General features: G+C 30.5%; 1 protein-coding gene across 1 annotated transcript in view; it reads left to right on the forward strand.

Moving 5' to 3' along the window:
• Positions 1–14313, forward strand: part of Gyc32E (Guanylyl cyclase at 32E) — a 345132-nt gene that overhangs the window by 104137 nt on the left and 226682 nt on the right. The window contains exon 7 of the mRNA XM_089637598.1: positions 10348–10530. Coding sequence (XP_089493724.1) covers positions 10348–10530 — 183 coding nt within the window. The remainder of the gene's footprint in view (positions 1–10347; positions 10531–14313) is intronic.

A 14313-nucleotide genomic window follows, 5' to 3' on the forward strand; every position in this document is an offset into this window, starting at 1 on the left:
AATAATAATAATAATAATTGATTACAGAAGGATCAGAACAATGTTTGATCGCCGCTCAAATTAAATCAAATATTCAATTTAAGTCCCCGAGTTGCGCCTAAATGTTTTTAATTTGGTTAGGACAGCGTTATCATTTTACCTAAGAAATACCTATTCGCCCACTCTTTAATTAGAATGAAATCTAATCAATCAAAATTACTGGATAACTGGTCCTTTCACAATATTGTTTTAAGAGAGATACGCGGTAACATCACTGGTTAAATTTGGTTTTGTAAATGCGGAGGTGTTACGGAATTATCACTAACTATCTGACGTGTACCCGGTTGCTGGGGGTTATCCTTAAGGATATGCAATCCATATACCATCAATGACTTTTCTGTAGGCCTTTTAAAGATATATAATTCCGTAGCACGTTATTTTGAGGCTTAGCAAGCGTTGGCAATGTAAGCGCGCGAATATATCTTTTTACGACTTGATTACAAAACATCGACTTTTCTCTACTTTAATAAGGATGGTCATGAGGTGAAGAAATAAGTTATGGATACAAGAAAACTTGTTTTAAACTCAAAAGAAGTTTAAAGAATCCATAAAAATAATACAGAATTAATTAATATCGATCAAGAAAAAATCTATCTACAATTTTTTTGCCCCTTAATTATCATTTTTATTAGCTGAAGTCTCCAGCGCTGCTCGGCTTTTACCCAGAGTTTGTCAAAATCAGATGTAGGCAGTAATTATTTTCCTCTTATTTTGACCTTCAAATGTGCAAAATGACATCAAAAAGTATCGACATTCTACTATTAGGGGTGGACAGAGGAGGTGAGGGTAGTTTTAAAAAAAAAGTAGACATTAATTTCTCCTCTTTGGAAAGTCAAGTGTACTACATTATCAATCTCGAAATAAAACTGTTGATTTGTTTAAAGAAAAAACCCTAACCTGGACACTATTTTTCATAGAATATATAAATAGACAGAAGTTATATATATAGATAAATTAAAAAGATTGAAGTATAGGACTAAAGTTCGTTTCACTTGTTATATTATTTATCTTCCATCAGTAGGTATTCCAGAAACCCTGTTCTACAAAATATTCCAAAGTATTTTTCTCTAAGGTTTAGTAACTGACGGCTTCCTGACTGGTTACGATCCTTGACGCGGGTTCGAATTCCGGCGTGCGATTGAAATTTTATTTGATTAATTTATTTTCATTAAAATTTATTAATTTAAATTAATATTTATTATATTTGCCGCACGTTTCGGAGTAGTAGATACTCTTTGGTGAAACACCACCATTAAGAATACAAAAGTTGTTTGAAATGGCTTTAATAGTGTTTAGTGACCATTTATGAATAGTATGGTATTACCCCACCTTCCTCTTTCTACCTCATTCTCCTTAAACGACGTAATATCCCAAAAAAATCTCAATAATGCACACATTTTTTTACGTGAATGCCGCACCAGAGTATCGGAGTGGGAGATACTCTCAGTATCGCCCTGGCGTAAGATCGAGAATTAAAGCTTTAAATGGCTTTTGCTGTGCTTAGAGACTAGATCTGAATAGCCAAGTACTTCCCCACCATCCTCTTTCCCACTTTCTTCCCCTTACCACTACATTCAGCCTCACAATATACTCTAATTGGGGATAACATAGTCTCACTGGCTCCAGGCTTTTGGGAGCAATTGGGACTCTTGTCTGAGACTATGACAATGGCATCCCAAACTGGGCTGTAGGTAGTAGAAAAAGGAAGCAGTTGGAAAGATGAAGGTGAGGAAGTACCTTGCCATTCAAATCTGATCACCAAAGACGGCTAAAATTATTTTAATTAAAATAGTCTATTTTAAAAATACAAAGTACTGTAGATTATTCACAGTCCTCTTCACTAATCCTGTTCCTTCATTAATCCTGTTCCGACGCGGAATGTTGGTTGTTGTTACATCGTGGTTTCCTCATCGACATGTATGTTCATTTTCGAGAAATAAAAAAAATAACAAAAAAATATTTGTCTTGTACCAGGGTGATACTGAGAGCATCTTTTACTCTTAAACTTGCCGCAAACACACGGTATATTACTTTTTCCGAATTGCTGGTCGGGAGCCTCACCCCTCGACCACGGAGTTCGTTAAAAATTAATTTCATAAATAATTCCTTATGCTGTGAAAATCTCACACCATATCTTGATTGCGATCTTCAAATTAATGGAAACTCATTATTTGAATGTTTTGGGGTAGAATGCGCCATGGGATAGGATGGTTTAATAAAATGGAATTAGAATGTGTGGGGTTGACTATTTAGACAATAGATTACGGTTACCAAAGACAAAGGCACTATTAAACAAAGTTTTGTCGCCAAATGGCGTAGTCCACAAGGCATTATAATTGATTAGGATGATTACTTGCCAACTATGTTGACCTTCAGACAATGATATACTCTAAGTATGAAAGTAGCTTCTCATCGGTGTCATGTAATTACTTTGCAAAGAAATTATATTAAATTGTGTTATGAACATCCATTATTTTTTACCAATTTTAGGTGAATGTGTGTAAATACTTTCTAAAATTTGAGGAGAAACCTCCATTATTTTCGTGGCGCAAAGAGCTCCGTTTATATTTTCTAATTTTTACCTAAGTCGTTTATGAGAAACAGTGTCAAGTAACATCAGAGCTGGAAGCTATTTTTATTAGCTATAGAATTGTAGAGGTAAACTACTGGAATAATATAAATATCGATGCGTTTTAGGTCTTCCCAGTATTTCATAATAATCAAAAATTTGAGCAAGATACTACTTTTGGCCTTGAAAAATCTCAAATCAGCTATCCAGTTGTATGAAGCAGTAAAAAGTCTTCAATTTTGAACTCCGTTTCCTTCAAATTACGCCTCTTTTTCTGAGTTGAATATTTTGCTACACTGTTTTCCAATCACATTTTATTATCAATCATATATAAGCTATGTAGGTTTGAAATTTTCATTTAACTTACATAATAATAATAGAAGTGCCGCAATGTTTGTTCCTATTTTGCATTTATTAGTGAGAAAAGGGTTCTAATGAAATTATATAAATATATATTATCTTCGGTGAATTCGGGAAGTAACTTCTTTGTTAATATAATAACAAAGGTATGTCTTTTTGTGTGAACTAACACACAATTGAAATTATATTAGCTAAGTATAAAAGAAAATTGACGCAAAACGTATTTAAAGCGCGCTGTCAAAATCAGATTAGATTAACTTAAATAACCCCTAGTATGCCAAGAAATCCACCGTGGATTTGTTTGTAGCTCGCAGCCCTTGGCTCGATTTTATGGTATTTAGAACATTAAAAAATGCATGTTCTTAGCATTATAATAATATGGCATTTATATAGCGCAGTTTAGTGTCATTTTACTTCAAGTGCGCTTTACTATAACAAACTTAAAAACGGAAATTTAGTATTAGTGGTCATGTTCTTGAAATTATTCCTTCAGCATACTAAAATATAATCGCTTAGCAAGAAAATAATTTATTTTTATATTATTCTAGCTTGTCGTTTCAGCACTTAAATATGTTATAATTCCGATTTATAAAAAGGTACTGTATTTATTAACAGTAAATCCTTATAGAAGGTATTGTATTTATTTGCAGGAAATCCTTATAAAACGTCATGTATTTATGAACAGTAAATCCTTATAGAAGGTATTGTATTTATTTATAGGAAATCTTTGTAGAAAATATTTATTTATTTACAGGAAATCCTTATAAAAGGTAATGTATTTATTAACAGTAAATCCTTATAAAAGGTATTGTATTTATTTATAGGAAATCCTTGTAAAAGGTATTGTAATATTTATAGGAAATACTTGTAGAAGGTATTGTATTTATTTATAGGAAATACTTGTAGAAGGTATTGTATTTATGTACAGGAAATCCGCGTAAGACTTATTTTGATTGTAAAAAAACGCTTATTTAACCGTTTAGCTGAAAATATAATATAACTCATGAATATTTTTGTACGTCTTCATAATCTATACAAATAAAAGTGTAAATGTTCGTTTGTCATAAATGTAAATTCTGACACTAGGTTCATTCGAATTTGCGTGTATTTTTAAATACCTTTATCATATAGATATCACCTTTGAAAGGTAAAACATGCTTCTTTAAAACAGTGCCATCTGTTGGAGAAACAAGCTTTTTGAAAAATAGCGCCAACTGCTGGATATAAAAGCAATAGGCGCTATTGTTTTACTATCCGTATGGACAGACTGAGCCACAGAAACGCGTGGCGAGGTACAGCTAGTATTTTATATTTATTAAAACATTAAAAATGTATGTAAGTAGCTCTCCTAAGGAAACTTCAAACCTCCTTCATTCCAGAATGTATGCAGAGGTAGTGCAATGCAATACATTCCATATTTTGAAATAACAAAAATGAATTCACACACATAACAAGAAAACAGAAAACGAAAGTAAAAATAAAAATAAATAAATAAACTATAATAAATAATAAATGTTTTTAAATGCGGAAAAATGTGAAAAATGTTAAGAAACCAAAAATAATTAAAAAAAATTATAAAACACAATTTCTGATTAGACGTTACAATTTATAAAAACATTGTTTTCCAAAAGTCATTAGGGAAATAGTCTCAACCGGAGTACGGCAGGCGATTAGCATTTTGCCCCCGGCGTTCCAAGGGTTAAGCCATCCTTTCAGTTCTGAACTTCCAAATAAAATTAATTTAAATATATTCCTAGTAAGAAAATGTACCAAAATTTGCATTTATTTGCAAGTGGTGCCCGTCACTTTGATAACCTGTCTCCGAAATTCAAAAACAAGATATTTGTATTAGTCCCTAGTCCATTAGTCAACTGGTTTATTTTTGTTTAAGGATACACGTAACGTACATTATAATCTACGCGTTCATAGACGGCGTTAATTTAATTATTTTATGAAAACGCGGTTTTCGCAAGATATGTTTAAAAAATTTAAGACGAATTAATATACAACATGAATTAATGGATTTGTTTAATATTTGAAAAATAACAAAATCGTTATTAGATCTAGGCAGGACTGATTCCGAAATATTATTAAAAAATTTATCTGATAATTATTTATCACAAACGTCTAGTTATATATACACACTTATTTTTTCTATTATTAAATCATGTAATCCTCTAGGATAATTTGAAACCTGTTAATTTGACTGTCCTAAAACGGAAAACCTTCCTAGTTGGACAGTTATAATAATGGAATGAATATTGTAAAAAATAAATAAATAATAACCCATACAATATTGTGATTGTTTATACACGCCTATACTAGAATTTGTATATGGTTGACATTTGACACATGAGAAACAAAAATTCCTACCACTCGATTAACTTATTATTGACTTCAACAGCTCGATTGTGGAAAGATTGTCCGGTCTCTGTATTTCCTTCTTCTTACAGCATAGATCTCAAAAATAACCTCCACACACCGTCCCAAAGATGACACACACCCTGAGTCATAAATAACTCCGAGTGAAATTATTTTCCTCGGTCCCTCCTGTGTGGAGTCAATTTAAAAACGGGCAAAATGGCAACTCCTTGAACATAAATATAGATCACAGTGAAAGCATCTGTCAATTGCCTTAGCCGCTGTCAAAAAATAGACGCCAAATTCACAATAATGAACAGTAATACACGTTCACAATCAGTAATAAATATATGTTATAGTATTTATCAATCAATATTCTTAAAATGCAATATTTCAACGTAAATCTGTATGAATATCGGTACCAAAATAATAGTTTTTTCTTTAATAAATTAAAACAATATATTTTTAAAACATTATATTTTGGAACGAATGGATATAATTGCATTAATTCTTTTTTCAGTTCAGACAAAAAAATTTAAGACATTATTTTATTAAAAATAAAAACCTATCGTATATTTGAAACCATGGCATTTTTTTTTAAATTTCAATCCCCGATATCGGAATATTTTTTTATAAACCGGAAAAACCGGACAGATTTTTTTATGGATGCAAAAAAAAATTAAACAATAAAAAAACGAAGGCGAATAACGAGGTTTAACAGATATATATTAACTACGTCTAATTTTTTTCCCCTTCGTCCATCTTGATGATCGTTATAATCTTCAGCATCATTTACATATTAAGAACAAGACTGGGAGGTTTATAAGCAATATGAAATATATTAAGAACAAGTAAAAAGGTTTACATAAAATTTATCAAAACCTAGAATCGTTTTGTAATGACATTATAATAAACAGTTTTTGTATAATGTAATAAGTGAACATTATTGTTCGTAAACAAATCTTAATATTGAATTATATTAAAACACAAATAACTTTGTTTACATCACTTTAATTTATATATAACCTCTATATGTTTCATGAATAAAGTTCACCTCATAAGGAGCAAGTATATACTGTAATGAGGTGAACTTTGTTCATGAAACATGTGGAGGTTATATATATTAAAGTGATACTAACAAAGTTATTTGTGTTTTAATTTAATAAATAATGACATCACAAAGTGATAAGCTTTCAGAAGAAATTTTCTTCGAAAAATTAAAAAATCTTAATATTGTACCTTTTTATGCTTGATATTATCAAACTTTTAGGATTTAAATTATATTGTAGTTATATCGTTTGATTTTGTTAAAGTTTTCACTCTAACAGTTATGCCAGTAAGCCGGAAACCAAATAAACGTACGACCTTCACGTTGTACTATATGTCAAAGTCAACTATAGTCTCATTGTTGCTATGAAACAAGTAAAGAAAATTGAAACACTTTCATATAGTGACGACACTAGCTAATTAACCTGATTTGTTTATTTTATTATTCAAAAACTGTACCCCTCTAATTTATTTATTATTTGCAATATATGCAAGTGCCTATTGTTTTCAGGTGCACCACCGGATAATTATTACAAGTAGAGACAAATAATAAAATAAAAATGACAGTGAATAATAGCATTTGTATGAATTTTGTTGAAGGGTTAATTGAGAATATTTAATAGTTTATTGTACTTCCCCCAGAATCAGATTAATGAGAGAGAAATAATATTAATAAAAACAATAAGTTCTTGCAGTAATAGTAACAGCACATACTAAATGAAAGGGAACTGTAGTAATCTAGATTCCAGACTGTACGTTCAACAACATAATAACTTGTTCAATGAAAACTAGAAACTTCTACAAAATGATAGTGATAGTTGCATCCCACAAAGTAATTTAATAATTATTGAAAATAATCGTGTAATCATTTTTACGTAGTGAGAAAAGGTATTCTAACTAGCTGTTAGCGGTTTTTATTTATTCTTTGTTATTTATTTATCTCTTTTATGAACCCTATTTTTTGTGTTTTTACAAATAAAATATTATTAAAAAAACGTTATATCTTGTTTTCCTTCATCTTATGTCAGGAGATGAGGGGGTACCTCAAGGATCTATTAGGAACCTGGTTTTATAAAAATTTTGTTTAATCGCAGAAATTTTCGGAAACAGCGGTGAGCGATCATCAATAATCTTGTCATATCAGAATGAGTAACTGCGTATTATTATAATAGCCACCAACACTTTTATTATTATGAAAAATTCGATGGTGCCTTTTGAAATTTTAAATTTATCAACTAATTTATTGAACTCCACTGAACAGATTATTTACTCTAGATGTTTTAATTAATTGAAAAATAATATGTATTAAGATTCAATTCAAGCAGTTCCTAGTCGGCTTCACCCGAGCTTCAAAATCATTATTTGAAAATCGGCAATGAAAAAATGGAAAAAATATGCAGCTTGCTTTATTTTTGACAGTCAAATGAACATTTCGAATTTCTACAGTAGTTCTTTATGGCAATAAGAAAAATATTTTAGACAATGAAGACAGAATAGTCGTTCGAAATTCATCACATCGGAGATCACCAATCGGGTGATTTTAGGAGAAAATAAAAATAAATTTTTGGCTATATTGGAAAATATTAAGGGGGTAGAAAAATATATAAAAAATCAGAAAGCAGTTATTCGGAACGACTTATACCTATTATTATTATTTTCTGTACTTATTGGGTAGAATTTGTACCTCGGTTTTAAATAGGGCAGAAGTCGAAGAACGGAGCAGCGAAACAAACGAGTGTAAAGGAACAATGGCTTTTTGCCTGAAGCCTTGCACACAGAACATCTTGACGGTTACAGGATATTTTTTCCTGAAGCCTAGTACACAGAAAATGTTCACCGTTACAGGCTATTTTATACTCGCATACCTATAAATACTATATAAATTTTAAAAAAAAATTTGAACATGTATTTACATAGTTTTACCACACGTACCTGTGGTATAATAGTAATTATGTAGTAATTATTTGGCTGCTGCTATTAGAAGCTTCGATAGAATATACTATAGATATACTCAAAATGAGCATAAAACGGATATTTTTAGTCATCATGGGACGCCTGGCAGATATGAAACATCAATATTGAAAATGAAATTAAAGAAGTCTTTATTTTTGATAATAAAACAACTATTTTACTTTCATCAAAATATATACAAAAAATATATTACAAAAATTCATCATTTAGAATAGATCTGTCTCCAATTTTATTGAAAATTTGAGCAAATATACCGCATAGAGTTTTGGCAGCGGGGCGGGAGAGCCAATGAGTTACGATGCTGATAAAATAAAGGGTCGTTTTATGCAAAAGCGTCGTCCACTCTTGTCACCCTTGCTACGGTTTTACACCCCAAGCGCCAAAAGATTTTTCACATAAAAAACTAGACACTTACTACTGCTCACACCTTGTGTTTGACTTTTAACTTTTCCATTAAAAATATAATGCTTTATGTTTATTGACCTAGATTTTCGTTTCCTGTGATTTTTGTCAGAAATATTTATTTGCTAATGAGCGCTATGCATATGCGAAAGCCATCCACCTGTGGGAAAAAATATTTGAGCGATCATTTTTAATTCTTTATTTTGTCCCTTGCCTTGTGAAAGTTCCTCATTAAAACAATTATTTATTTTATTTGCCAAACAATATTCAGTCCACCGGTCAGTGGATAGAGCAGCTTGAATTTTTCACCTCAATATATAAGCATTTGTAAAATACAAAGGTATACTCTTTAAATGAAAACAATTAACAGTTTTAGAACTAGAGGATTCTTCATATACTGAACAATAATACATTTTAGAATGAACATTTAATTTAATAAATTATTTCCATAATTATCATTCCATTTTTAAACGTCTTATTTTTCATTATCCTGTTGAAACAACCTTTTATTCTGAAACATAAACAGAGTTTTTATAAAAATAGTGATTTAAACATGGTTAATTATTTTTATTAAAATAAAATGATACCGCAAAACAAAGAGAAATTTATCCATTTTATCATTTCGAGAGAGCTTGCTTTGACTCATTTCCTTTTTCATTTTAGCACACAGATACTCGTTACCTCAACAATAGGAGAAAATGCCTATTTTTTTAACATGGACATAACTGTTAGACTTTTCTGAAATTCATTATCTCATTGTTCGGGAAATAGGGGAAATCTAAATAAATGAATTATTATGCCTAGAATATTTCAAATTAGAAACATTAAATTAATAAGGACGGGTTGTTTCGGAGAATTTGAACAATTCATCAAATTTCAACGCTCGTTTTCAAGTTCTGTGAAAGATTTTTTCAAGTTCTGTTTTTATTTCAGTTTTGTCAAGTAACTAGCCTACAATGATATAATAACAGAACTTGAATAGGACTTTCACAGAACCCGAAAATGAACGTTGAAATTTGATGAATTGTTCAAATTCTCCGAAACAACCCGTCCTAAGAGTTGTCATCAAAATTACATCAATTTTATAAGGAATTCGGTAGAATCTTCCCTCTACGCAACAATAAGAAATCATTGTCAATCACCATCTACTAATAAACCCAGAAACTTTCCAAATCCATTTACAAATAACCAACTTAACCTTCTCCCAACATCTTGTGCGAATGTGTCCACTACATCCGGACAGTAATGGCGGAATTTTGGACGTATTTATTTAAAGCCAAAACTTTACTAAATTTCTCGTTCTCATTTGACTTCACTAGATTAAATTGTATTATTTGTGTTGTTTTACAAAGTATTGTTTTACAAAGTATTGTTTCATTTTCACATATTAAACACCGTTAATGGACGGTTTATAATTGCTACTTATTTATATGTTTTATGAATACTATTTTTGTTGTGTACATTACAAATAAAATATTATAAAAAATACTTAATATATCGTTCTCCATCTTTCTTATGTAGGGGGATGAGAGAGGGGTACCTCAAGGCTCTGCTATGAGCCTGCTTTTATAATAAAGTTAATATTTTTTTATTTACAGAAATGTTCGGAGACCGGCGTGAGCGACAAGCTGGTGTATAAAACATTTGCACGCACGCTACCTCCCTCCAGTAAGGTGTCAAAGAGCGTTGTGGCCTTGTTGAGGGCCTTCGAGTGGACCCAGTTCGCCGTAGTGTCGGGCTCACGGCCCGCCTGGGGAAGCAACCAGATGGAGGCGATTAAGGTAAGAAAATATTCTATCAAGCACAAACCTTACATAAATAAAATATAGCGAAATTATTTTAAAAAGTCGTTGGTTCATGTCAAAACAGATCGTTGCAGAAAAGTAATGAAAAACAGCAACACACCAAACCTAAGATGAACTATTATTTTACTATATATTTTGTTTTCTTACTATTGTATTTTATCCGGCTACCATGTCCGTTATATATGCGAAACGAAAAACATAATATTTTAGAGATCTAAAATGTTTTGTTAAAGAATCGTAAATGTTTTAAAAGATAGTGAAAAATGCTAGTTGGGGTGAGGGCAAAAATCTTTTGATTTATAAAGCCAAAAAATCTGGTAATTTGAAGTGCATTCAATTTTTTCTAATGGTCTACAAAAATTCAAAGAATGTCTAATATTGTCTGGAGGTTGAGAGGTGGGGTGCACAAAGGAACATTTGGCAGTTTTTGGTAATTTGTTTACAACTTAAAATCTTATTTAAATTATCAGAACACCAAAGTTAAATGCTCTAAATCAAATACATTTTGGACTATTTAATGTGTAAGTCAAATTATTGTTTCGTCGTTTTTTACGTCAAAAAATCGATCAAGATGCGCCGTTCCTACGATACTTCGCCAGCAGGTTCTAATACGATGCGTTTTGCATGGGCGAACATCGCTACAAAGGTTTTTTTTCTTCCCTCTAACACCGTTTAGTTCATATTTTTAACTATGATGTTTATTTATTTATTCATTTATTTATTTATTTATTTAGAATTTACGGCACAAGTGCCATTTACATACAAAGTTTTTTTTTTTTTTTTACATATACATAGTGCAGTATTAAATTTTGATGAAAAAAAATTAAAGAATTAAATTTAGTAAAAACATAACAAATAAAATAATAGTTAAGAAAGAAGCAATGACAATAGCCTGTTATGTAGTGACCTCATTAAAATAAGTGGCGTTAAAATGTGTTATTAGTGCAGCTTTATATTTTACGAGGGGAATATTAAAAGTATCTGCGATTTTGGCATAAAAGTTCCCAAGTGTGTGTAATCTGTTTATAACTGAGTTATATCCTGAGATTGTGGTATAATTGTCACAATAATACATACTAGAGGACCTTGATCTAATGGTAGGTACATGAAATTAAATCAACATTAATATGTCAGGGCTGTCCAACTGATAATTTATAATTTTGTATAAGAATATAAGATAGTTAAGGGAGACAAAGATTTCCATGAAGCTTTATGATATGATTTGAAAAGCAAACAAATCGACTGTAAGGGTAATAGCTGTTTGTTCCCGAAACTGAAAAAATCGCGATTATAATGTCACTACGTCTAAACTTTGGAGAAAACAGTTCAAGAAAACAAAGACGGTAAACATTTGACAGCGCCTGGCTAATATTTTTAAAAGCAGATAAATTATCCTTCACATAAGTTTATGCTTTTTAATATCAAAAATCATCTTTACAAAGTGAAGCCAGAAAATTATTCAATTTGTACCAGGGTAATAAAATAACTACGTAAATATCATTACTAAAACGCGTAAACTACAAATTATTGGGGTTATCAATATCTCTGTCGAACAACTTTTCATCAAACTCATGTAGGGAACTCTTTATATGTAAAATTTCATGAAAACCAATATGTTAACCGTAAATTTTTTTGCTCTACTTCAATAATATTCCAAGTTCAAACGGAAGGATCAAGTTAAGGATTCATAAAAGAGCCACCGTGATATTTTTTATCTCCGAGAAACACAAGGCATATAAATTGTTGAGTTACCCATGTAAATTTAAAGCATATTACCATTTTTGTCTCTTGGATTAGCATACCTATCATTTTGGCACACATTTTTTAAATTTTTTTATTTTATTTTATATTATAGAAACAAACAGTACCTACATGATTTACAGAGATGAAACAATATACAGGAATAAGATACTTCATGTTGTGTACCTATGATATGTTTCCTTGTAATGTCTGCTAAGTGGTATGTTTATTCTTTAATTACCAGGTGACTTGTGTAGTTTATAGGTGTGTGTGTGACGTGTGTAATGTATGTGTGAGTGTTTGTGTGTATGTATGTATGCACATTGAATACTTTAAATTATTGACATGATGCCACGTTTGAATTTGGGCAGTGAATCCGAAAAAATGTCAATGTTAGAGTTAAGACAAATATTATTATTTCTTAAATTAAACAAACATTTTGTTTTTAATTTAATAATAATAATAGGATTAAATTTCTTCACCAACCGGTTTTTCTTGGCTAAAGCTTCATCAAGGTAACAATTTAAAATAAACAAAAATAAATATATTATAAAGCTAAGAGGGAAAGAGAATGAAAAATTGATCAATGGAATAGTGATACAGAAATATAACCGAATGGAATAACATATATTTGTATTAAGTGTGTCATGCAATTATTATTAATGGTATACTAGCTGACGGGTATCCAGCGTTGTTCGGGGAATTATGAATGGTTTGATGTAAAGTTTTAAGGTTGTGAATTCTAGTTTACCTGAAACTGGCTGCATTTTTAGGATGAAAATAATATTACTGTCGGTAGGTATTATCCAATTTGGATTTGGCTTAAGTTTAACCGGTGTGAATTCGAGTCCCAGGGAAGGAAGGTTCAATCTTCAGTCAAAGCAAGTTTTAAAATGCATTTTTAAAAGTTCACGGAAGTTAAAAGCCAGTCCATGCGGAGGAAGGTTCAATCCTCTGTGAACCCAAAAAAATATTTGAAATTAGCTTCTTCCCGACCCATAAGATGGCGCAACTAGATCAAATATTGAAAATTGTTGTATTGTAGTAAAAAAACATATATTTTTACTGATTGATTTGTTTATACCTTATACAGTCCGTTAGTTTTTCTTATTATTAAATTCTTTTTGAACTTCTCTCAACTTAATTTATAAACTTACATTCAAAAAAACTTTAGGTCCGAGACCTTGAAGAATTATCTAGGACCCTTTTTATAAATAAAGTTTTCGGATATTTTTTTGCCTTTAATACTCAACTTTGCGATCTTTCAAGGATCTACAAAAGGGAAACTCTGGTTTCATGTGAAATTACCTTATATTTCTCTTTATTTTTAGTCTTGAGTAGGGACGCATTCTTAAATCTTTTATCATTGTCCCAAAGGATACTTCTTATTTGAAGCAATTGAAAGATAATTCTTCGATTATTTTTCTCTGTTTTAGGCCAAACTTACCTACCCATCCCGGAATATGTTATGGGGCAATTAAAACTTCCTGAAAACATTTCAAAAGTCTGATAAATAATATATTTAAAAAAAACTTATTGAAATATTCGCTGTAAAAGTAACGCCGATATTCTCAATTCTGTTAAAAGTTTTTGAGTTAACTCTAGTAGTTAGAGCTTGCTTTGTTATTACTTTTCAAATCAGGGTGTACAAATGATTATTTTTGAAGTTTGGATAAAAAATGTACTTGATAACCTCCTTTTTAAATTTGTAATATGAAACTCCTTTTATGAAACTGTCGTAGTGTAACAGTGATAGTGAAAAATAACACAGTTAGTAAGTAATAGGTACAAACATAACTATATATTTTACATAAGTTCTTAATTTTAATGAGTTGGTAGGTTGGATTTACTTTTACTTAATCACTTTTTCTAACCTATCTTATTTTACTAACCACTGTTAACTTATCCATTTTTTACTAACCACCATTAACTTATGGATATTTTACTAACCACTGTTAATCCATTTTTAATTAACCATCATTAACTTATCGATATTTTACTTACAACTATTAACTTTCA

The sequence above is a fragment of the Hesperophylax consimilis genome, chromosome 12 (genome assembly GCF_061612785.1).
Source record: "Hesperophylax consimilis isolate HC1 chromosome 12, BYU_Hcon_1.0, whole genome shotgun sequence".
NCBI lineage: Eukaryota > Metazoa > Arthropoda > Insecta > Trichoptera > Limnephilidae > Hesperophylax > Hesperophylax consimilis.